This window comes from Canis lupus, chromosome 9 (assembly GCF_048164855.1).
Source record: "Canis lupus baileyi chromosome 9, mCanLup2.hap1, whole genome shotgun sequence".
In the NCBI taxonomy this organism is placed as follows: domain Eukaryota; kingdom Metazoa; phylum Chordata; class Mammalia; order Carnivora; family Canidae; genus Canis; species Canis lupus.
The window spans coordinates 6303356-6330062 of NC_132846.1; the positions used below are offsets into that span (position 1 = coordinate 6303356).

The window sequence follows — 26707 nt, forward strand, 5'->3', positions numbered from 1 at the left end:
CCGCTACCTCAAATTCTGACATGAGATGCAAACACCTGGATATGAGACCTTGGTATTTGAAAATCCTCATCAGTATGTCTGTACTGGGGGGTGAAGGGCAAGATTTGATTTTACAAAAAAAGGACACTAAGGCTCAGAGTAGTTAAGTAAAGCTTAACTCTACAGCTGTAATTCACATAGCTTTAAAAGGCAGAGCAGGGACTTGAACCTAGGAAGCATGATTCTAGGAATCTTTGCTCTTCCTCACTATCTCACTGAATAAATTAGAAAGGTTGGGAAAAGTGAGGCAGAAATGCATTCTAGGTAAATCAAAAGTTCATCTCCTTCACCGTTTTACCTCTGATCAGCCCTGCTTTGTGGTGGACAAAATACTGTTATCATCTCTGTCCAGCCCCCACAAAGGTAATGAATCAGGCTGTAGTTTGAAGTCATTCTTTCTGGATATCTGTTCATCTCGGTTTTACATATCATGCTGTGTAGTTGGCAAAGAGGATCACGTAATCTAGTTAGAATAGAGCTTGTTTTGATTCCACAAATAAAAACCTGGGGAGTTGGTAATACGGCAGCTGAGAGTCTACAATAGGTCTGTCTCCGTAAACAGGACAATGTCCACCAAAGTCTCATCACAGCTTCTCACTACCCTCCTTCAGAGACCAGCAATTTACAACAGGAGTCCACTCCCAAGAGGGTCTTGGATAGCTGCCACAAGGCAGTTTTATGAACCTTGTAGGCTATTTCCCAAACCGGAAAAGGTTTAAATATGAAAGGCACATATTTCAAAGGTTTCTGCTGGTTCTCAAGGGAAACTCCTCATTCCACTTCCTTTGCTGTATTACCCCCCTCTGGCATTTCAGAAGCACAACTTGGACCCTTCTTGTGGCCTCCTTCCCCATACTCTTTCTGTGCCTTCTATTTTTTGTGGCCAGTCTCTGAGAAACCTTAGTGCCTCCCTAACAGCAATGCCCTGGGGCCTTCACAAAATGAAAAGATTGGCAAGGGGAATTCCATCCACTTGTCTAGACTGAGAAGGATCTCAGGAAGACCTTCCAAATGTACCAAACAGCAACTGTTCCTTGACATCTTTTGGGGCCCCACCTGCCAGCAGCTCAGACTTCGGTTGAAAGGCCTGCACAAGCTTGTACCCCAGCATTCTTAAGCTTAAAACAGGTCATAGCTGAAGTGATCTTAGTGATGGTCCAGCACACCATTTCTCTCCCTTAAATCATAAGAAAGCTGAAGTCCAGAGCGAAATTCCCAAATCAGAGCAAGGCCACGACTAGAGTTGGCCACTGCTCTCTGCTTTGCCACAATGATCTTTCAAGTAAAGTTATCAGAATCGTCCCAAGTTTGTGGAAGGTGAGAGTACATGGAATGCCAGGAGGGAGCTGGAGAGAGAGAGAAAAAAATCTGATCTATCATAGTGAGGATTCTTCTCAAATTCATTCTTTTTCTTATGAATTGGCATGAAATTAAGTATTGGACTAGAATACTTCTCATTGATTTCAAAACCTCAACTTCTGGCTATCACCTTTCATTCTCTTGACTTTCATAATTATGCTCTGTCATTTGGCTGTCAAGGCCCAAAGCAATGATGGCCAGCCCAGGTGGAACAGCCTGAGACAGTCCAAGAAGCAAGAATAGTTTTGGCCAAGTTCCAAGCTACAGGGCTCGGTGCTGACTCCAACTAACAGGAGCCCCTCTTCCAGTCTCAGTGCTGAGCCACTGGAAGGAGAACACACCCTGGGCAAAGTCATATGTCCATTATCAGCCTGGGAATTAATGCTCTGGCATTAGTTGTCTCCTGAAAGCACATGTTAACCATGCCAAGAGTCTGGATTAACTGCTGTGAGAGTTTCTTAGTACCTCCTCCAGGCTCAGGGAAACAACAGAATAGGAAAATCGGAATCTGTCAAGACCAGTTCTGGTCTTCGGAACTGCACCCTTCAGACTCAGTACAAAAACACCACCAGGTGCCTGCAATCTGTAATCAGTGCTCTATTAAAATACTCTCAGAAATGCCGGAATTATTCTGATTTCCACATGCAGCTGCACAAGGTCCTGCTGGGTAACTGAAGAATCTTTACAGGTTCCCTTGAGACTCCCTGAGAGTGATAAAATAGATCACCTTGGTGAGGATCCACTACCCAATCAATGGTGAAACCTCAGGTGGGAGGAAGGGGTAGGTAGGCAGGTGTCCTGCTCTATCTATTGGGATGCCACAGGATAGCCTGCAAATCCAGGTCAGACTCAAGGTCCACATGTAAATGCAGGCTCTGCTCCATTCAATCAGCTCTTCTGTCATTCATTGTCAATCCCTTTTTTAATCAGCATGTTCCAAAAAATAACTAACTTCTGATCTAACTAGTTGTGCAGTGTTTCATATGGAAGAAAAATCTATCAATTGAATATGACTCTAGTATTAACTCAGACTAATACTAGTACAAGCTTATGGTATCACACATTAACAAATTACAGAGATGTTCAAAACACATATGATCAGGCTCACCATACAGAATCTGGGGTCAAGGCACAATGGCCATTTCTCTCAAGCTCCAATCTCACGGATGCTAGGTGTTGAAAAGAAGGCTAGATTTGTCATCAGATGATCTGTGTCTAAGCTTTGCTTTTGCCTTTACTTTGTCAATTATTCTGAGTAAAATTCTGTATCTCTGAGAATTGTCATCTTCATCTTTTTAAAAAAAGATTTTATTTCAGAGAGAGAGAGAGAGTGCGCATGAGTGGGAGAGGCAGAGGGAGAGAATCTCAAGCAGGCTCTATGCTCAGTACAGAGTCCCATGTGGTCTTGATCTCAGGACCCTCAGATCACAACCTGAGCTGAAACCAAGAGTTGCACACTTAACAATCTGAGCTACCCAGACATCTCTCTTTATTTTCATCTTTAAAATGGGAGAGCATCACCCACTTCACAAGAATGTCGTGTAGAAGGAAGAGGTTAGAAAATCAGCTCCTTGGGTCAGCCTGCTCACACCTGGGGTGTCCTGGTCCTTGAAAGGCAGAGAAGCATGTAAACATGTCGGTTTACACCTGCAAAAACATATGCACATCACAGTGCATTCTACAAAGCTTTCCTCAAATGGTACCTTCCCATCTTGTGAGGGAGGTAGGGAGGTACTGTCTCTCCTTGACAGGTAAAGAGAACAAGGCTCAGAGAAGGGACCTACCTTGATTACTCTGCTGGACTTGGCCAGGAGACGGAAGAATTTTCCTCCCACAATCCTGTTTCAACTGTGCCCCTCTTGGAATATGGAACTGCCTGCCAGCTTAAGCAGGAAGATAATGACTGAGCTAACTTATATCTGGCCCAATGTAGATGGGAGTTTCATAACCCAAGGGAGATGAGGAACTGTGTAGACATTAAAAAAAAAAAAAAAAGAAAGAAAGAAAGAAAGACAGCAAGCAAGCAAAGCAAAGCAAAGCAAGAAAAGACACAAAGATCAGAGCTGAGATAAGACCAGGCTCCCTCACTCAATATGCAGCACTGACCCAGACACTGAAGGGAACACCATCAACATAATCCCTCCCCTCATGGAGCTTACATTCTAGTGGGTGAGGAAAAGCAACAAATAAAGAGATCAATGCAGCAGTTGAAAGAAAATCAATTTATACAGGTCCTGTGGGTTCAGCCATTAAACATGAGGGATAAAGAATAGTAGTACTATCATTCACCACTAACTATCAGACAAGGAAATCAAATAATATAGAGCCAAAGCTCTTCAGACCTTCTAGGAGGATGTTTATCTGGCTCTGATGAATATTTCTGTTCTGGCACATGCTGTTCTTGATCATCAGAGGTGACAAAGAAATTTCAACTAGGGACAGTACCTGTCCTCCTTCATTCAACACACATTTACTGAGTAATTACCGTGACATGGGATCTGTGCAAGAGATGGACATTACAGGCAAATCAAACATATTCGAAGTAAAAATAGTCAAGAAGAAAGACCAGGGAAACGGGCAGCCCCCAGACTAAATGAGGAATGTAAAGCCGCCATTCCGAAGCAGCAGAAGAGCCAGCTACTTTAATCCTTCAGAGGCTGGTGATTGGGAGATACTTAACTCTGTTAAGCCTGCCCTCGAAATGTAATTAAAGAATTTAATTAGGTCTGCCTACATGGATTATACACCGAGACCCACTGCCATGGAAAGCCACAGAAGCTGTTGTCTCTGAATGAATGACCTAGAACCTTGGCCTAGGTCAAGGCCTTGGCCTCCACCTGTGATCTGCCCAAGGGATGTGTCCCAGACTGCTACAGCTGGGAGACAGACACGCCCTGACCTATGGTGAGTGCAGAGGTCATCGCAGGGACACATTTCTGGACAGACCTCTGATCACACTCACAGGACAGCAAGAGGAAGCTCTGGGTACAAGTACAGGGAAAAAAGAAAGAAATGGTCACAGGGAAGCTGCCGCAGGAAAAAGGTATTTGAGACAAATATAAACTCCTCAACTGTCCATGGCTGCAGGGGGGGAGGAGGTGGGAGGTGAAAGAAAAATTTTTTACTTTTATTACTATTATTTTTAATATTTTACTTATTTATTCATGAGACACACACAGAGAGAGGCAGAGACATAGGCAGAGGGAGGAGTAGGCTCCCTTTGGGGAGCCCGATGTGGGACTCAATCCCAGGACCCAGGGATCACACCCTGAGCCAAAGGCAGATGCTCAACCACAGAGCCACCCAGGTGCCCAACTTTTTACTTTTAAAATGTTCATCCCTGCACCTGTTAACTGAAGTAGGTGTGGACAGACCTGAGGTCATAAATGGGTAGTTTGCAAAAATAAGTTTTCTAGGCCCATGCACATTTAACAAATATATATTTTATGTAAAACAAATTTCTCTTGAAAATTGGGAGGATCTGGCAACATTAAACCTACAGCCCCTTCCACTGTTACCATCTCTATAATCTGTCCCCAAATTCATCAGTTCCCCCCCGCCCCAACTCCCTATTTTTTTTGGTCCAGTCTGAGACTTAATAATGTCAAATGACTTTAATCCAAAATGCCCTTATTTCTTAAGTCCAGAAATAATTTTATTTCTGGACTTATAAAAATTTTTATTTTTTATTTTTTTAAAGATTTTATTTATTTATTCATGAGAGAAACAGAGACAGAGAGAGAGGCAGAGGGAGAAGGAGGCTCCATGCTGGGAGCCCGACGTGGGACTCGATCCTGGGACTCCCTGGGCTGAAGGCGGCGCTAAACCACTGAGCCACCTAGGCTGCCCCACTAATTTATTTCTTTCTGGTTATTGACTATAAAGAACATGGTGTAGATACTAAATTTATTAGCATGCTTGGGAAAGTTGTAAAAATGTGTAAGGAAGGAAGAACACAGTTTTGTTTTTAAAAAGGTACTGTTCAATGGGAGATTGAAGCAGAGATCGAGAAATCATCACATGAATTTGGGGGAATTAAGCCAAAAGCATCAAAATAAACAAAAACAAGCCAAATATTCTTATCACATTGTCATCTTAGAAATTTTAATAAACACTTTGCATTCTGACACACACACCTTGACCCCTGCCAAGTCAACTGCTCTGAGAAAGTGCCACCAACCAGGCTCTGGAGACACAGGTACAAATAAGGTGGAGGGTGGGGACACAGCCCGTTTTGTATACAGCCAACTGGCATAGCCTTCTGGAGCATACTTCAGTTAAACTTATCAAAAGCTCTGGAAATAGGCAGAACAGCAATTCTGCTCCTAAGAACTTACCCTAAGAAAATGGAACACAAAGGCAAAGATGCATATTCATCTACTCTTTTGGTATTCTTAAAACACCAGCCTAGTAGTTTGCTTTCCTTGATGTCCTGTTTAATCTCTATGAATCTCTATGAACCTTCAAGAATCCGTGTTCTGGGCAGCTCCGGTGGCGCAGCGGTTTAGTGCCACCTGCAGCCCAGGGTGTGATCCTGGAGACCCAGTATCGAGTCCCACATCGGGCTCCCTGCATGGGGCCTGTTTCTCCCTCTGCCTGTGTCTCTGCCTCTCTCTCACTCTGTGTCTCTCATGAATAAATAAAAAATAAAATCTTTTTAAAAAAAAAAAAAGAATCAGTGTTCTGCAGAAAGTTGAAGGCTGGAAACGTCACCTATTTATGTTCTCATCCTTTCTACCAGACATTTCATTGGCTAACTATCATGTTCCACGTCTGTGCTAGAACTCAGATAATCACTGCACATGGAGAAACAGCAGAGTGGGCATGGTCAGGAGACTATGCTGGAAGGAGTTCTGGACCTCTGAGTGGCTCTCAATAACCACTGCTCTCTTAAGGACACTGGTTCATATGGAAAGTTCAAACATTAAGACGTGCATTTTGTTTTTTTAAAAGAACTTTTATATCTAATCTCTCATAGTCCATGCAGATTTCTTAGATTTCTGTGTTCATCTCAAAAATACCTAGAGACTAATAATTGCACAATGCCAAAGGATCATTCCTGGGACAATCACCATCTCTTTTCTTCCCTAAACGTAATACCTACCATAATTGGTCTGTTAATTCTGTATATGGGTCCTGTGTGTGCTCTCCTCTAACACAGAAATCTCCCTATGGTTCTAGATAGTCGTATGGTGAATTGAATGGCTTCTCTCTGGGTAAGCTCAACCCAATCTAGACAAAGCTGGGACACAGTGAAGAGAAAGAGGGATAGGAATCAGGAATTTTTACTGGCTAAATTAAGACTAGTTAAATAGGGATCCCTGGGTGGCGCAGCGGTTTGGCGCCTGCCTTTGGCCCAGGGCGCGATCCTGGAGACCCGGGATCGAATCCCACATCGGGCTCCCGGTGCATGGAGCCTGCTTCTCCCTCTGCCTGTGTCTCTGCCTCTCTCTCTCTCTCTCTATGTGACTATCATAAATAAATAAAATTAAAAAAAAAAAAAAAGACTAGTTAAATAACATATGTTAAAACAAAACAAAAAGCTCCAATGCCTTACTTTGAAGTTAGATGGTGTTGGTTGATGGCTGCAGTGCTCCTGGATGCTTATTTATGAAATGACTATGCTGATTTCCTCTATTCTAATTCTACTCCTCATTTATCTTACAGTTCTCAATGGTATGTAAATATAAAGACAGTTCACTGTACTTACCGAGATAGAAGAAGTGCAAATGATTAAATGCAAATGCCAAAGTCATGTCAATACACTGCCGAAAACTAAATTTTGGTTTTTTCCCCTACGCAATTAACTTAGAAACCACATGGAAATTAGCCAAGAAAGAAAGCTCAGAAATAAACAAGCTTGATTACAGAATCCAAGCCCCATAGATACCTACTCTATTACAAAATTAGAGTGCTCAAAATTCTTAACAAGGGTTGAAGGGAAAAAAAATCCAAAAAGATTCTGGTTTGAGATGCATCCACTGAGCTGATATTTCTATTCTATATCACATCATTAACTACTGCAGAATTCATTAAAAAAAACCCCACAAATCAATCAAAAACCTCTCCATAACCAGATTTTAACAAGGAAAGGCACAGGAAGAAAACAGAAGCTACACCCAACAGACAACTGGAGAGTAGTTGTTTACAGATCACGGAACTCATTTCATGGTAAAAGAGGAGAGGCAACAAGCCAAGGGTTTAGGAGTCAGGGTTCTTCCAATAAACCTTACTATTTCCAAGCATCTGGCCTAGAATGCCAGGAAGGAGGCCGGCCACCCATCACCAGATGTGGGCTCTGTTCTACTCGACAGAGTGTAGGCTGAGCCAGGGACCAATGCATGATGTGTCTTTCTTACAGCTAGATTCAGAGATGGAAATTTCTTCTCCTCTTAAAACATGACATTAAGAGTGCCACCACTGTACATAGGCTGTGTCAGTGCTGTGTCCATGGGTTATGGAATGGCTCAAATGAATGGACATCACTGAGAATTGTGGATTCAGATTGGATGATGCTTTTTAAGTGGCCCACTGGATGCTTCTCAGGTAGCATTTATGACTTTGGGATGCTTCCTGTCAGAGAAAGAATAAGTGAATGTGTAGTTTTACCTACAGGGAGATTACTTTCAAAGAGAGAATCTTTGGTACGGGGTATAGGAAATGAGTTATGGGTCAGGCACAGAAGAGATGTACAGGATAGGTCACACCTCAGGACTCCTTGCTTCTCGCTTTGTCCTGAGGGGAGCTACCCAATCTCCTGCTTTTGTGAACTACATGGGTACACATCCCCAGTCCAGGCTGAGCAGAACAGGTGGGGCCCTTGACCAGATTGTGAAAGGAAACTGAGCTAATGCCCCAAAAAGCAGTGGGAACTGAAGCTTTAAGTGTCAGTTATGATGTAGAAAGAGGCTGAGAGGAGAAGACAGATCACAAAGAAGCAAAAGCGGATCTGAAGATTGAGGAAAGGGCAGTGTAGATATGGAGCACAGGTGGGGAGGAGCATCCAGAGCTGCCTGGGCCCACTTGTTTCCAATTCATATGTAGGATTATGAAAAACTCCTATTTTCCCTACATGAAAGGAGTTGTCGTAACTTGTTAACAACAACAACAACAACAAAAAAAAAACAAAAAAAACAAACAAACAAACAAATGAAAGCAATGAACCCTGGCAAATAACTTAAAATCAGTATGTATTTGTCTCACTGTCTTTGGGCCTAACACCTGCCCAAATCAATTCCCACAGGTCACTAGAGCACAGTCAGATCAATGTCAACTTGTAATTTGTTGTTTCTGAGAGGCATGAACAGAAGAGTGACCACAACTTCAGAGTTTTAAATACAGAGAACTCTCCTTGCCTGTGTTAGATGCTCAGCTCACTGAGCTTTTATTGCCCCTAAAGGCAAGATAAGTCCAGTCAAAAGATGTATTAATGTAAGATGACTTCTGTACTTTATGTAAGGGGGGGAAATAAAATCAACCAATTCAAGGTTATGATTCCCACAAAATCAAACCACACTAAATATGCCATTAAAAAAAAAAAAAAAGGAATGCCTAGAGGACAAACTTGGTAACAGACAAGTAGATCTCTCAGAAGGGCCTTGTCCTCATGACGGCCCAGCCTTGAGGGCCCTCCTCCTTGCACAGGACTTCTGGCTCGAGAGCTGGCTGACCACCCCTGCATCTCCACTCGTCCTCTACATCTGCTGCCAGCTCCACGGTGCCACTGTGGTGCCCTGGGCACTTGGTGGCCTCCTCCCAGTATGGTTTGGCCTCCTCCAAGTGCTTCTCTCCAGGCTGCGTTGGGTGCTCCCCTTTTGTACCATGGGTGCACAGTGCATAGCTTTATCCCCGTGTCTGGCACATTACAGGGCATCCTAGTGCACTCTGGCTTTCTTCCAACTTCTCTGGCCACCCCTCCCTCCCCCACCTCAGTCTCCTTCACAAACTTCTCCACTACTTCTGCTCTTTCCTAAAATGTCGTTGTTCCTCTGGGTTGTGCCCAATGCACTCCTCTCTGCATTATCTAGGCTCCGTTGGTAACCTCATTCATTCCTAAACTTCAAGTACCATCTATAGGCTGAAAGCAGACATCTACATCTTCGGACCAGATGTAGTGAGCTTCTACCCAGAGGAGCCACAGGCACCTCAAACTCAGCAAGTCCCAAACCACGTGGATCATCTTCCCCTAAACAGTTTCAGTCCTTCATTCCTATCTTGGTAAAGGGCACCACCACCTGCCTACGTCAGAGATGCAAGCTTCTTCCTTAACTCCTCTGCCTCCTTATCCCCTCTGATCTCTCCCCTCTTCCCTTACCAAATTCTGTTCAATTCTAGGTTGTAAATCTCTCCACATCTACACACTTCTTTTTCTCTCCTGTCCTGGTCCTAAGGTGGGCTGCCTTCACCTCTGTCTGTCTCGGCCCAAGCCCACCCTTTTGTATTCTGCTCTGTGATGCTGGAGCTAGAAGTCTGCAAACCACATGTCCCAGACTCCCTTGCAACTGGCTTCTTGTTAAATTCTGCCAGTGGGAGCCACGGGCAGGAAACTGGAGGGCAGAAGTGGGGAGAAGGAACTCTTCCTGTTTCTCAGCTCCTTTCAGACTCTGCAGCAGCAGATAGCTTTAGTTCCCCATGCTTTTAGCACTGTGTACCAGCCATGAACCCCTCTTGATGACTGGAATACCAGCCATAAGGCAATCCCTACCCAGAGGTCCAATCACCTCCTTGGCAGTTCTATGGTGGTCTCCACTCTGATCTTCTAGGTTTAGTTAACCACATTCATGCTATTTTGTTCTTCCAGCCCCAGGGATGGTGGCTGCATCCTGAAGTCACTAATCTCTAGGTTCCTTCTGCTTCCACTACTCACTACTCCCTCAGCCCTAGAAAGCCCTATGTGTCCAACTGGAAATATTGGCATTGTGTCTATTTTCTGACTGGACCCTGACTGACACAAGAGATAAACCCTAGAAATAGTATCTGAGATTGGGCTGCTTACCCCTTTGACCTTGGATGATGATGACCTCATGCCTCCCTTCAGTAGGTTCTGTACATAGTAACTACTGTGATTTTTGTAGAACATCTGCCACCACCTCAATGGCTCACCACTGCCATCTCAGGAGAGCGGGTTTGATGAGGTTCTCAGAGTTCTAGAGCCACTATTTCTCTCTCTAGGTTCTCTTCTGACCACTACTTCCTCCCTCCCTCATGGTCCAACACTCACCCCTTCTAAGCTCCTTTCCATCTGAGAACCACTGTGCCTCTTTCACTCCCTTCAGGAAGCTCGTTCTCCACTTGAGTATATCGTGCCCCTAATCCCTGTTCACCTAGTTAACTTCTGCTTAGTTTAGAAAGCATTCTAAAAAGCTTCCCCAGATATGCATGCACACAGTATAGCAGTAATGATACTTGCCTATTAACTCTGACTACTTACTCCGTATTCTCCACAAAACCATGACTTCTGAGAAGACAAGCAGTATGTTTAACTTGCTCACAGTTTTCATCTCACATAGTAGGTGTTCAGTAATAGTTTGTTGAATGAATGCCTGAATCCATGAGTGAGAAAGTACAGATTAATTCCCACACGGGAGATCTGGAAATGCTTCTTTAAGAAGAGAGGATTTTGTACTGAGCCATTAGATGCAATTTCTGGCACTGTAGAAATTTTACAGAAAATATGGACTCCCTAACAAAATAGAAAGATTTATTTTTCTTTTAGGAATGTCCAAATTCTCAAGCAGCTCTTGGATAGTAAGCTTCTTGGGAATAAAACTTCTATCTCTGGGATTTATCCATAAGCCAACCACCTAGATAAAACTTAGAAATATAGCACCTAAACTTCCTTGGATATTTATCAGCTCATATTCTCTCCTTTTAGAAGGCCTAGCCTGTTTCCAACATCTGTTCTGAAATAAAATGTATACTGAGATCCCAATAAACTTACTATATTGCTTTCCTTTCAAAAATCTCACATACACCAGATTTTAGAAACTGCTTAAACCAAGTATGTTATAAATCTGAATATTATTTTCAGAACACAATAAGTAGAAAAGAAAGTGCTTTGATAAGGTGAAAATCTTTATATTGATCTCTATGTAGGTTTACTATATAAATTAGACATGTGTTTCCATATTTGGAACCCATTCTTCTCTCACTCCAAATAGAGAAAGGCTAAGTTTTCCTACAGTTTTATAAATTCATGGGTAGCAATCACCTATTCATGTGAATTTTACTTCTCAAAACCTATACTTGAAATTTATTTATGATGAAATAAGTCAAACATTGGCCAAAAGCTTCTAGGTTAATGTTTTTTGATGCTTCTCAGCCAGTTAGTTGACTTGTTTCTGCTGAGCAAACGTAGCAACATTTTACAGCTCAAAGGTTTTAGTCCTGAATTTCGTTAATCATTTACCTTTTTCCTTGATCTCTTGGTAACAACAATATACTTAGCACAAATCAATGATGGCACCGATTTCTCCGTCTTTATTTCCAGGTGATTATATTAAGACTACCCTGGTTCGGTTAAAATAGCACTGCAACACAAAAGAAGAAATCATTCTCTAAAGTGGTTTAGATTTTCAGGGAAGAAAAGTAATGACAAAAAAATGGGAACAATATTCTATCTCTTAATTTTGACAATGGAGCAAATGCCTGCCCCTGCCCCTTTCTGTTTTCCCAACTCACACCAAGTTCCTCGGTAAATAGGCTACATCGGCTTAAGTGGGCTTGCTCTACCCACAATCTCTCAGCCTCGATTCTCCAGTCACATCCCCAGAAATCCATTTATAACAAGAGTCCCCAAGCCATTTCTCTTGTGAGTTTCAGCTAAATCTTAACTGTCTCATTCCTGGCATCACACAAGCCTTCCTTGCTTCTCTCTTTTCAAAAAAGGAAAGGAGGGGGACATGGAGAGCAAGGGAGCAGAGACAGCCCCAGAGTGCACAAAGATACCTGAATGACTTGGAGGACACCCTTCCTGAGAACCAACAGCTAAAAATGTCAGAGTAAAAAAGTTCAGGTCATGGTTAAGTGGCAGTGCTTTGGAGCCAGCTTGCCTATGCTCAAAGTCACAGCTTTGATGACTTTTTCTCTTTGACCTTCTCACATGATTTGCCTCTTTGTGCCTGTGTTGGTCTCCTCATCTATAAAATAATATATATATATATAATATATATATATATAGACATATACAAGTGTATATTTTATACAAATGTAAAAATAATAAAATAATATTGATATTAACACCTGCCTCACAATTAACATCTGTCATGAGGATGAAATGAGATAATTTACTCAAAATGTTTAGAATGGCATCCACAATGGGCACTTGGTAAGTGTTACCCATTGTAATTTCTGTGGTGTCCTGGAAAAGGCCAGCCTGTTCACACGAATTAAAGAAAATTGAAAAAAAAATCAAGAAGGAATCAGAGCTATGAGAGAGGAAGAATGGCAAGAAGATGGGCATGAAGGAGAGAGAAACACTATAGGTGTGATGAGAGATGACGCAGAACATGGATGTGCGGCAGAACCTGGGGCAGGAAGACATTAGGCCAAGATGGAAACACATCTAAGGGTGAAGGAAGAGGGGACTTTAAAATAGCTTTGTGACACAGTCACTGTCCTGAGTGACACAGGGCTCTCCTTTTCTGCTAGGCCAGGGTTTCCTATTAGCACTCTCCCTGAGCCCCCAGAGAAGCCTCTGAGGATGCACAGGTGGAAGCCTCATCATTACCTTCCACCTGCCAACTACAACAGCTCACAGCTCCACTTTTGTCTGTTGTATTTGCTCCTAAGATAAAGTAGGATTTCTTCGACTATAAGGTTCTATTTCTAAAGACAAAAAGGAAAAAGTAAAAACAAGCACAGGAGGTCACTGATCTAGTCCAACACTTTCAGTGAATGGATTAGGAAACTGAGGCCCACAAAGGGGAAGTGACTTTATCTAAACTTGCACAGAATCCCCGGGGCAGAAGCAGGAAGGAGCAACTTCCAGACTCACAGGCCAGAATCCTGTCCCCTCTTCTCCCTGTGCATGGTCCTCACCCTCTCTCCCATAAGGACACCGACCTCTATAGGTACTCACTTACTGCAGTCAGTATACCTTCTGGTACTTTCCATATGCCCACCTGACACCATCATCCACACCTTTACTCTCCCTTGTTCCCTCTGCCATCTACTCACTTCTCATACTCCAGATCAAATCGCGTATCTTTCACGATTCGGCTCAAACCCCCTCTATGGCTGCTTTCTTTCTCCCTTCTCTACCCAATTCTTCCTTCCCCATCGAATCAAACTAACCCTTAATTCTACTGAACATTTTGCAGCTTCTATCAGAGGACCCACAAGATACTATGGGATGTATTTGTTTTCCTGTGTTCACTGACTAGACCATAAACTCCTTGAGATCAGTATCAAATCTCATTATCATGTATCGTTGTATACCCAAACCAGAGTGGAATGTACCATGCCTAAGAAGCACTACACATATATTGTTAAATAGTTATAATTCTTTTAATTACAAAAGCATCATAAAACTGTACAGAGTAGAAAATAAAAGGCTCCTATCAACCCACCCTTTGGAGATAATAGCATGTTGTACATTCTAGACTTCTTCCTATGAATATATAATTCACACAAAGAAAAAAAAATTATGTTGAGATGTTATAAGTACTACAACTTCTTTTTGGGCTGAAAAAATGTTTAATATGCTATTTCTTTATACAAGCGTGTCATATTTGACCACCGTCCTATTGATGGATATTCACACTCTTCCACTTTTCAAAGGTAAAAAAAAAAATACAACAGACATCCATTATGCATCAGTGCAAATACTTATGAAGGAGTTGCTAGAAATCGATGCATATTTAGAATTTTGATAGGTATGTGCAATACCCTTCCACAGTATTGTACTAATGGTAATTAATCCTCCACCCTGAGTGTATGAGATTACCTTTTTCCTGTGCACTATTGAGTGCTATCAGTCTTAGTAGTCTTTGCCAATTGATTAAGTGAAAAATGGCATGTTACTAAAATGTGCATTTTGTAGGTTATTAATGGGGCTGATCATCATGTAAAAAGTTGTCAAGGAAGTGGGGGAGGTTCTTTTAAGCAAAAATCAATTTCTCTCAATAATGTCAAAATAATATCTTCTTAAGCTTGAGTTGGAGATGAGAAGTGAGCTCTTAATTGGGCTTTTTGGTGGTTGATCTAAAGATTGCAGGAATATTGGGAATAAAAGGAAAATTGCTCCTTGATAGCTACAAAAAAATATCAGCTCCAGTTAATCTAAGAGGAAAAACAAAAGCTCCTTCAATCAAGTTGGATGTTGGGGAAGAATAACTACTAGTTGAGTAGAGTCTATGACCTCTTGATAGAACTCTACGAATAAACAAAGCTTGGCTGCGCTGGACTATCAGGACTCACAAAATTATACCAAACAATTTGAATTTAATAAACATCTGTCACAGGCATGGCAGATACTGAGGATGCAAATATTACTAAGATCAAGGCCCTGACCTCAAAGAGTTGCCTTTTTATGGTCTGTTTTTTTGTTGTTTTTTTTAAGTAGAAAACCATTTTGCACCAGTACTATGTTACCACACCTAAAAATTCAAAGAATGATTCTTGAAATGACAGTCTTCGATATTGAAGAGTTAAGATGCTCATCTTTGGCCACTTCCAAGAATTGGCAAAAATATTACTGCCTATGGGAGAAACCAAAAACATGCTTCAGCCTGTTATACGTGTTCCTTATTCTTACAGTGAACACATAGCCCTTTAAGTTATATACCATATGAAAGGCAGCTTATTTTCATAGTTAATAACTCCTAAAAGCATACAATCAGAATGTCCTTTATGTAGGAATCCTTATTCATCTCATGTGTTGCTAGTAACTTACTTTAAGACAGGGGCCTTAAGTCTCCTTCCATCTACACAGCCCATTCATCACTTAAGTCTTCGGAGAGAAGAACCTACTCATCAAAAGCCGATGCAGAGAGATACACATTCAAGTAGTCTGTTGTTACAAGGCAGACAAAGAGCCTTTGCCACTGGCTTCACATCCTTCCCTGATAGTTACCAAATCACAGACCATAAACTGCCAGGGCATAACCCATCTGGATGTTTAAAAAAAAATTATAAGTATATTCTACAAACTCTAAAGAAATTATATCAGGCTTATATGGTGATGTCCCCAGAGATTAATAAACAGGAAAACATTTGCAACTTGTCTCTAAAACAGGCTAACATATTAGTATGTTTGTCTTAACACCTGGATCACCTATCTTCAGAGATCCAATCATAGGACAGTGTTTTCTCTGCTAGGAGTTGGGCTGTGTTTACGATTTGTTATAGCTGTACCAGCTGTGCCAGAGGATTCAAATTCCTCTAGTGTACTGTTTTCATCTCTCCTCTCAGCTTCGGGCTCTCCTGGGTACTGCTCCTGGGAGACTGTCTTGTAAGCTTTTAGCAACAATCTGCTATTACTAAACTGGAGTCCTGTTGGGAAATAGTAGGGCTTGGAGAAAGGAGGCATTCTGTAATCTAAAACTGTCACCTCTGGGTACCTAGGTGGCGTTGAGTGTCTGACTCTTGGTTTTGGCTTACATTGTGATCTCACAATCCTGAGATCGAGTGCCACGTTGGGGTTCCATGCTTAGTGTGGAGTCTGCTTGAGATTCTCTCTCCCTCTCCCTGCCCCTCCCACCCTCTTTCTCAAATAAATAAATAAATCTATAAAAAAATTGTTTTTTAAATGTCACCTCCTTTGAACACTCCACCCACAAGTCCTATCTAATCCCTTTGGATTCTTACATTTTATTCTCACTCACTAAATATTATATCTTGTACATCCCATTAGTTTCTTTCTTAGCCCACTTATGAGCTCCTTTGGGGCAATATTCCTATTTTAGTCTTTTTTATATCCCAGATGATAGCACAGATACTCAATATAATACTGTTGTTATAATGAAAGAGTTATTTTCTTTCAATAAACTAAGGATTTCACACCATTCTCTTCTTGCCTGCATGGTTTCTGATGAACAAGCCACTGTTATTATTTTACTTGTTCCTCTAGGGTAAGGTGTTCTTTCTTCTTCTGATTCCCCTCCTCCATCCCCTCACCTCCAGGGATGAGAAAGGTTAGAGACTGAGTTGAATCACTGATGGCCAATGATTTAGTCAATCATGCCTATGTAATGAAACCTCCATAAAAACACCTAAACAATGGGATTTAGAAAACTCCCAGATTGGTGAGCAGTAGATGTGCTAGGAGGGTGGCACTCTTGGAAAGGGCATAGAAGCTTAATGGTAGGGCAACCTGTGTGGCTCGGTGGTTTAGCACCACCTTCGGCCCTGGGCCTGATCCTGGAGACCCGGAATCGAGTCCCATGTCGGACTCCTGCATGGAGCCTGCTTCTCCCTTTGCCTGTGTCTCTGCCTCTCTCTCTCTCTCTCTCTCTGGGTCTCACATGAATAAATAGATAAAATCTTAAAAAAAAAAAAAAGAAGCTTAATGGTAGGTGCCCCTGGACATTCTGCACACCCTGCTCTGTGCATCTCTTTCATTTTGCTGATCCTGAGTTGTATCCTCTATAAGAAACTGGTAATTGTAAGTAAAGTTCTTTCCTGAGTTCTGTGAATTATTCCAGAAAATTATACAATTTGGGGGTGGGGGGCTCATGGGACTCTCCAAATGTATAGTTGACTGGGTATAAATATGGGTGGCCTGAGCACCCTATTTGCAGCTGCCATCTGAAATGGGGACAGTCTTGTGGGACTGAGCCCTTAACCTGTGGGGTCTAAGCTAACTCCAGGAACTGGTGTCAGAATTAAATTTTAACTACTGGACACCCAGTTGGTATCAGAGAACTAGAGAATTTGAGCAGAAAAAAAAAATCATATATTTGGTGCCAGGGTAAAAACACTCCAGTATCTATCTCTAAGCCTCCTAGATTTGTGGTTTGGTGTCTGTCACTAGTTTTGCAAAGTTTTCAACCATTACTTCAAGTATTACCTTTCCTTTCTCTCTTCTCTTTCTGGCATTCTAACTACACATATGCTATAATATGTGTTCTGTTTTGTCTTTTTAATTATTTTTTTCTCTTTGCATTTCAGTTTGGAAAGTTTTAATTGATCAATCTTCAAGTTCACAGATTTCTTCTTTGGCAGTGTCAAGTCTATTTATGAGTCCATCAAAGGTATCCTTCATTTCTATTACTATGTTTTTGATTTCCAGGATTTTCTTTTGATCCTTGGAATCTCTCTATTCACATTGCCCATCTGTTCTTGCAGCTTTTACACTTTTTCCATGAGAGCCCTTAACATTGTTCTTTTAAATTCCTTGTCTGATAATTTTAACATCCCTATTATATCAGAGTCTGGTTTTTTTGCTTGTTACTTTGTTTCTCCAAACTATGCTTTTTCTTGCCTTTTGGAATACCTGGTAATTTTTTGTTTAATGTGGGACATGCTGCATCAGTTGACAGGAAGTGAGGGAAGTAGGCCATTAGAATAATGATTTATGTTATTTTTCCACCACAGTGATTATGACATAGGCAGAAGGTATATATTTTTTAAAGATTTTATTTATTTATTCATGAGAGAGACAGAGAGAGAGAGAGAGAGAGAGAGAGAGAGAGGCAGAGACACAGGCAGAGGAAGAAGCAGGCTCCATGCAGGGAGCCTGATGCAGGACTTGATCCTGGAACCAGGATCATGCCCTGGGCCGAAGGCAGGTGCTAATCTGCTAAGCCACCCAGGGATCCCTAGGTAGAAGGTATTAATCTTTCACAATAAAGTGTCTTCTTGAACTTATTCATCATTATTCCTTATTTGAAAATGCATCTTTTGCTAGGTCTTGGGTCTAAAGTGTACACATAGAATCACTTAGCTATTTTCCCAGGCTACCATGTGCAACAATAGCATTTAAGCCACTACGAAAGGTAGGCTTACATCACCAGTCAAGTTTACTGAGAGTAGTAAACTATTCACATTACAAACTAGTTGCTTTTCTTGTAATCCCAAATACTGATACTTGGTGAGGATATTCTCTAAAACTATATCCTGTAAGCAGATAAAACTGGGCCAATACTTTTAGGCCACTATAATATCTATAATATAATTTAGTCCAGTGAATTGAAATGCAGAAAAATTTAACTCCTTCACTGTTAATCATCACAGACTATTTTGGGAGAAGATAATCAGCTCCATATTTCCAACATAAATACTTAAAAATGTTCTAAAGTTAATGTATAAGAAGGAAATCTCTACAGTTGAGTTTTTCCAGTTTTCTAAGTTCTGTTAAAGAAATAGCAGTTCCCCTGTCTTCAGAAAGGCAGTCCAAGTAAAGTAACAAGTAAGTCAGCACTGAAACGTTCATATCATAGATTCTTATGTGTAAAGGCCAATCAAAGATGTGAAGATGATCTTCTATTGCAATGACTTTTGGCAAAAGATTCATAAACTGACAAAAGAAGTGAGAAGGGCAAGATCAGAGAAAAGTTCTGGCCAGCTTCTTTCAAAGTCACCTCTCAGATGTCAGGGAAGGAAAGACTAGTTGTTAACTCTAAAAATGGAGGAAAACACTGATATAATCCCGCTGTTGCTCAAAGGAAATGATATGCCCATAATCACAAAAAAGAGTGGAGCACTCTTCCTATAAAATATCTTCTTTCAAAGCCTTCAGTGTCTTTTTTTTTTTTTTTTGCCTTCAGTGTCTTAAATTGTGTTAAGTCACCTTTCTGTTCTGTTACCACTATTACCATGTGCTTTTATGATGGAATATAACAAATCCTCAAGGGAAGGATTTCAGCTGTAATTTTATTAGGAGAAATAAGCCTAATTATGGATGTATATGAGTCTCTTTTCAAAGATTTTTCCAGAACTCTCAGTGCATCAAATAAGACCTAAGATACAAACCTAGCTACAAGGCAGAAAAAGAGTAACCTGTTGTTCTTTTATTAAATTGAGCAATACAGTACATATCACATGAGATGACTGTTGCCAAGAAATCATAGGAATGTGGCTCAGTATCATCCACCAGACATAAGCCCTACAAGTACTTTTTGGTACTTGAGGTCAAGACACACCCTACTATAAGTCACACAGCAACCATTCACTATGCCAAAATCTTCCCTTCTTCAACCTCATGCTGGGGGATTCCTGTTACTGGCTAAGGCCGGGCCAGTGTCACAGAATTAAATAAGCTAGAACATGACAAGAATTGACAGCAACACGATGGCAGCAGGAAGTGATGTTAGCCATGAAACAGCTTTTCACCAAACATGCAACTGGCTTTAGTAGCTCTTCTAGCATAAGAAATTTAAGTAATCAATTCATCAAACATTTATTGAGACATACATAATATATAATGCACTGCACTATGCTCTCAGGTAACGGACTTGGGAAAAGAATACAAAGATAACTGAAGTGTGGTGCCTACCTTCAAGGAGCATATGATTTCAGAAGATGGTAACAAGAACAGGCCAGCAGTAACAAGGACAAAGGAAATAACAGAACAAACTGAAGAGATTGATAATGAGCTAAAGAAGAACACAGCTGATCTTCAAATTCCAACTTGAAACACAGTGGTAGGCCAAATCAAGTGAGGCATGCAATCTGCTAAAAACTAAAATATAGTCAAACAGGATTTTCTGGGGTTACACACTAATTCCCTGCACCTCACTACCTACCATTCACAATACTCAGTAAAGTAACTACTTTGATGACTCTCCCACTGTGGGCCCGGCTCAACGGAATTCCAGGGGGAAAAGGTACCAGATCAACTTGCTCTGGACAATCGGCCCCACCTGCTAAATGTTCCACATTAAATTATAGACACAAGGAGAGGGAAGGCGATACTAGGCAGAACTGCATACTGGACTTCTGTGCTGATTACCTAAAATAAACTTCAGGGGTAAATCCTACTGGATTAAAAATCACAGAGAAACAGCACCAAAAGCCTATGCATGTCTCAGCTCTTGAAAAAAAATGCTTATCGTTAAAGCAATTTGACTTGGGATTTTTGTTACTTCCAGCTGACAGTCCCATTTGAAACAATCTGGCCAACTAGAGTGGTTAGCTCTTTGAGGTTACAGTTCATGTTTCCTTCATTTCTAGGTATTCCTGGTAGCCCCTCGCACAAGGCAGGTGCTAACATATCTGAGAAGAAAGGAAGAAAAATCAGGGGTCAGCTAGCACTCCCTGAACTCTGCCCTCAGCTCTTGGGGATACAGCCAACGGGCACAGATATCTGTAAGCCATGATGTGGATGCAGTAATAAACACACAGCAGGAATCTACAAGCAAAATAGCCATCATGACCCAAGAGTGTGGACTCAGCCATTTAGATGGGAACAACTGGGCTCAGTATCCCCAGGGAAGACTAAGGTGCTGACACTATAGTCTTTGCTTCTCCCATTCCCCACATGTAGCGCTGGTGTTAGTTAGGGAAACCTACTCACTGCTCAAATAGACCCCAAAACATATAATGGCTCAAACACCTCAGGACTTGGTGCCTCACTCCCACGGTGGGGAAAGGCTGAGGTGTCTGTCTTCTTCACGCTGAGACAGGGATTGAGTCTGACAGGCTCTGCCATTTTCATCACGGTCATGCTGTCAGCTAGAACTTAGTCACTGGCTGCGTCCAAGCACAAGGGAGGCTGGAAGGTGTATTCTTGCTGTGGACGCAGGAAGAAGAAATCATGGATCTTGGTGGGTAGCCAACAGCCTCTGCCACTGTATTCTGCAGCTTTTCCTTCCTCTTCTAAGCTTGCCCTTGATATATATACGATATTTATATATATATGGTATGGTATATTATATACACATATTAAGTATGTATCAAGTATATAATATAGTATTTATACATATACTATACATATTATCATATATAGTATATATTATCATATGTATATTACATATATTATCATGATAATATACAGTATCATACATAAATGTATGATATATATACCATATGTAGTATATTTCTATGTAGTACTAAATGTTTCTATATAGCATTATATATATATGTATAGTTTCTATATAGCAGTAAACTATTTTTACACAGTAAACTTTTGATCCCATCTATATAATAAATGCCTGGGACATTCCCACAAAGATGACTGACCCTTCATTTCTGAAGGAAAGGGAAAAATCTGGTATTAAGGCCTAAAGAAGCAGCTCCTAAATAAGCTTTGCTTAGCTTCCTCCAAGACAGTCACCTCCAGATAAAGGAGATAAGTTCTCCTGTGTCCATATGTCCATGAGGGAGGGCCCTTATCAGGATTCACTCAAACAGTGCGCTCCTAACTGGGTTCACGTCCAAGCTGACAAATGCTAGTATGGTATACAAATTCTCATAAAAAGGCTGGAAAATGCTGAGTATTTCCTTGAGATGCTCACCAATTCCATTTTCTAGCTGAGAAGCATCATGTCATACTCGGCACTTCCATCACCAGCACCTGAAACCGGCTGCCTTCTTGCAATCCTTCACAAAAAAAGCATATTTCACTTCAAAGGCATTTTCCATATTAATCGCTGCATAGAAACCACACTCTGCTGGAATGTAGACACTGTGTACTTGGCTGACCGCACTCCCAGGTTAGTACAGCACACCCGCCTCCCAGAAGACTGGATTAAAAACCACATCTCGGCAAAGTGACAAACCAGCACATTGTGGACCTTGCATCATTCACTTCAAATGTTCAATCTCCGACATGCAAATGACCTACCACACACAAAAACACTAGATTATGTGCTCTTCTGGAAAGGTGTATGTGATTTACCTTGTTGTCCTCCACAATGCTTTGCATATACAATCATTCCGTAAACATTTGCTGAATGAATACAGTCATCTTCTGTTTTCATGTGTCATTAATAAGTCCTCCACATGTGTTCACCTAAGGACACTCAGCTGTCCGACTTATTCCATACACACCCTTGCTAACAGGTGTGGGTAAATGCACTTTGGCTGTGACAGTGACAATGCCAGCAGTGATTGTGACAGCACTATCAGCCATAATGCATGAAGAACTGTGCTATTTCATGCCTGTGAATAGCCTGTGAAATAGGCTATTCATTCCTGGTCCAACAAGTCACTATAAGTAGCACAAGACTCTCGGTCTTCACATGAGTCCCTCATCCCTTAGTACTCTTCTTAACTCCTATCCCAGTTTTGATTTCCTTCACAGCTCATATCACCATCTGACATGTTTAGCTTATTCATGTGCCTGTCTCCTCCACTGGAAGCTCTATGAGGGTATGTTGTCCAGCATCCCAAACATCGCCTGCTACATTAGAAGTGCTCAGTAGACGTCTATGGAGGAAATGGATGAAATAAAAAGGATATTTGGATATTCTTTCCTCTAAATATGAAGATTTTAGCTATAAAATAAATTATCCCTCCAGTGCTTCAGAATATTCACATACCTTTTAAACAGTGAGGACATCTCAAAAAGAAGTCTCATGGCAAACCATTTTTTATGTCATAGAGCAGGGTTTCCAGAAACTCAAGTAATAGTCATGCCATCTTAAGTTCCCAAATAAAGAAAGGAATCTTCAGGATTGGACTCACCCTTAGCAGCCATTCACCAAACAAGAAGCACATCCGCAGGCTTGGCTCCCTCTCCACTCCAGAGTCTTGCACATGGAGCCACCACTAGCACCCAAGGCATGAAGCCAGACAGGGGGATGGGAAATTCCTTCTGTTTCAGAAACAAATTTGCCTGAGCACCATGTGAACAAAATGATCAGATCCTAGACCCAGCTCTACCCATGGGAAATAGCCACAATTCATTTGAAAAGAAAAAAAAAATGTTCAAGTTAAAGTTCTCAACTTTCTGATAAATTACTTTAGGTTGTTAAGAAATCACTGATTGTTATGGAAAACAATATTAGAGTTGCTCAAAAAATTAAAAAGAGAACTACCATATGACTCAGCAATTCCACTCCTGGGTATTTATCTGAAGAAAATGAAAACACTAACTCAAAAAGATATCTGTAAACCTCCGCCCCCCATTTACAATAGCCAAAATTATTTGCAAAAGCCCAAAATATGGAAACAACAACCTAAGTGCCCTTCAATGGTTAAATGCATAAAGAAATAAAGAAAATGTGGTATATGTATATAATGGTCTATTAGTACACCCTAAAAAGAAAGAAATCTTGCCATTTGTGACAACATGAATGGACCCTAAGGGTATTAGGCTATGAAAAACAAGTAGAATAACGACAAATACCCTATGATCTCACTTACATGTGCAATCTAAAAAAACAAGCAAACAAAAAACCCAAGCTCATAGATACAGAGAGCAAACTGATGCTTGCTGGGACTGAGGATGGGGGAGGGTGAGTAAAATGAGTGAACAGGGTCAAAGGGTACAACTTCCAGTTACAAAAATTAGTCACAGAGATGTCATGTATAACATGGTGACTATAGTTAATAATACTGTATTATTTGAAAGTTGCCAAAAAGGTATATCTTAAAAGTTCTCATCATAAGAAAAAAAATTTCATAACTACATATGGTGATGAATGTCAACTAGATTTACTGTGGTGATCATTTTGTAATATACAAAAAATATCAAAGCATTATGTTGTACACCTGAAATTAATATGTGAGATGTTAATTATTCCTCAGTAACAAAAATGAAATAACATATATTATGCTTTTGAAACAGAGTATCTCAAAAAGAGATCTCACAAGCCACTTTTTTATACTATAATTATATAGTATATGACTACATATTACATATATTAATACACATGATATGTAATTAATATAAAGAAGTCTTTAAAATTCTGTTGAAGGACACTGATACAAGTAAATGGAAAGCCAAAAGAAATCACTGAAATCTTATTAATTTGCTAAGCTACTGCTTGATGGAATTTTAAAATCCATGTTTTATTTAACTTTTGCCATACGGAGAACAGTCTCTAAATGGCAATAATGATCCTACTCATTCATTCTTCTGTTGACTCTCAGAGTAATTAAATAATACTCTTAAAGTAATGGTAAAAGATATTCCCAGCCTTGAGAATGTATAACAAAAGATATTTAACGCATCAAAAGTTTTTATATATACAGAACATTTTACATCAGAAGTTTTTAGAATAGTAAACATTAGGATTTAACAACTCATAGAAGAATGGGAAAGTTTTTAAATCCTCAAAAGAAGAGCTGTTCTAACACTTTCCACTACACTTTTCACCCTTTGCATGAAGACTTTCTCCAAATGTACCCTGGCCAAAAGGTTTGCTTCAAGGTTTTTTGGTCTGTTTATTTTTAGTAAGTACTACCCCCGTCAGCCCACAAGCCAGCCAGCATGTACTATGCATTGAAGCCAGTGCTGGGCATAGAAAATTCTGAGACTAACAACTTTCATGGCAAGTTACTGGACTCAGCAGTAGGACTGGGATGACATACAAAGTAGGACAAAGGATGGGCTGGATGACAGCTAAGATGATTTCTAGTTAACTTGTTTTGACTTGAGAATAATTTCACACAACTATAAAATTTTACAACATATCAAGTTAAGGAGGCAGAAAAAATAAAATTTCAAAGTTGTTTGGTAAGTAGAGAATTCTTGATCTCTAGGTTTTAATACTTGAAGTTCTAAAACTTAAACATACATCTTTGGACCTTATTTGATTTCCTAGAAATGTTTTTCTCGTAATCTCATTTGCAGATCATGTGGGTTCTTTGCTTTTCCATTTTCCTACTTGCCTCTCAAATCATACAAATTACACAAAACTGTATCATAAATCATCAAAACACATTTCTTTCCCAGGCCTAAGTTCCCAATGTCAAGGTTCCACTGTATCATGTAACGTAATCAAATGCAGAGAAAAGCTCTCCTCCCTAAGTGAAGCAGAAACCCAACAAGTCCACTTCTACCAACTGAGGCGGGGCACGGCCACAGTGTCACCTCGCTCTTTGAGAATTCACTCCTACTTGGCTCTGACCCTGAGCTAAGCAGTGCATGTTTTCTACACCCACTGGTTTGTTACTGGGCTCCAAAGCACCCATATGTAGGCTCTCTGAGCAAAATGACATCGCACGCAAAAGAAAACCCTTGCATTTAGAACCAAAGTAAAATACCAGAAATCTGTACATGACCTAGTCCTAAATTCAGCAACAGTGAGTGCTACTGTTTCAGCTGCGAATCACTGCAATGCTGTTATTTATCTTTTCCAGAAAGAGTGGCACTCTCCAAAGAGAAATGCTATTCTGACAGACTATTCCTAATCTGCACATCAGCCTAATTTCAGCTGTGAATTAATCCTAAAATACCTGAAAGGTACAAAACACAACCGCTCCCAGCAATGGCTCCCTGAGATTTGGCAAAGCCGGGAGGTCTTCAGTTTCTAAGATATTCTGAAATAGCCTCACATCCTTTGGGAATCATCTGTATAATTGATTCCACCTCCAAATGTATTCCTGGAATTGTGAGTTCTCACCATAGAGATTTTTATCCAAGGCAATTGTCACAAAGAGTTGTTAAGTCACGGCTTACTTTGTGATGGATACCCTCCCTTAGACTTCTAAGAGATTTATGGACTACTCCAAAGTTGCCTATTATTAGATACGGAAGAAGAACAAAAAATAATCCAGCCTTCGTTTTCACTTCAATAAAACTTTTCTTCTATTAAACCTGTTCAGGCAATTAAAATCAATTCAATTTCTACTTCCCAAGCCTTTATATTCTTTGCCCCTGAAGAGAAAGAAGGGAATTAAAAGGACAAAACCTAAATTTTAAATCACAATTCAAATTGCCTGGGGCTACTTCATACCTAAGTGAATAAATGAGACATAAACTAATAAATAGTTCACATATAGGTAAAACGTGTTTTTATCAAGCATTCACTTACCTTTAACCCAGCCTTTTCGTTAGGTCTGCGCTTTATGGAAAACCCCACACACAAAGTACCTTTCCTCCTAGTACTTCATGGCACTTATGAACAGCAGAACTTTCGAAACAGGAAACCAAGGCACACAGAGGCGGGGTCATTTTCCTCAGTGACACCAGAACCCCAAGTTCCTGACATTCCCCAGCCATAAGTTCAAGGCCCGCATCATTATACACTGCATTCTTTCCACATGAAGATCAGTCTGTCTAATGAACTTAACATGCACTAAGAGAAAAAAAGAATTCCTTTTGTATTTGACAAATACAAAAGAATAAAATTCTGACATGACCGATTGTAGTGCCATCGCCATGCAAGACAACCTTTCCACCTCATACTGACTTCCATGTATTCTAAAACTATCTTCAGCCAAGTCAATAAGATGACTTGCTAGAAAAGCCCAGGCATCT

The 26707-nt window shown here is 40.6% G+C and overlaps 1 protein-coding gene across 13 annotated transcripts in view; it reads right to left on the reverse strand.

The window, feature by feature from the left end:
* The window catches only part of STXBP6 (syntaxin binding protein 6), a 239641-nt gene that overhangs the window by 177616 nt on the left and 35318 nt on the right, over positions 1-26707 (reverse strand). Inside the window, exons 1-3 of one of the 13 annotated variants that reach the window (XM_072838075.1) lie at positions 15754-15775; positions 11807-11927; positions 10829-10940 (exon numbers count right to left, since the gene is read on the reverse strand). The exons of 3 other annotated variants lie outside the window; for them this stretch is intronic. In XM_072838075.1, coding sequence (XP_072694176.1) covers positions 10829-10898 — 70 coding nt within the window. In that variant the 5' untranslated portion in view covers positions 10899-10940; positions 11807-11927; positions 15754-15775. Of the gene's footprint in view, positions 1-10828; positions 10941-11806; positions 11928-14996; positions 15099-15292; positions 15599-15664; positions 15977-21794; positions 21875-22177; positions 22327-22965; positions 23097-26707 lie in introns of those variants that run through there. 9 more of the 13 variants (XM_072838074.1, XM_072838071.1, XM_072838072.1 and 6 more) reach the window with 9 other exon arrangements.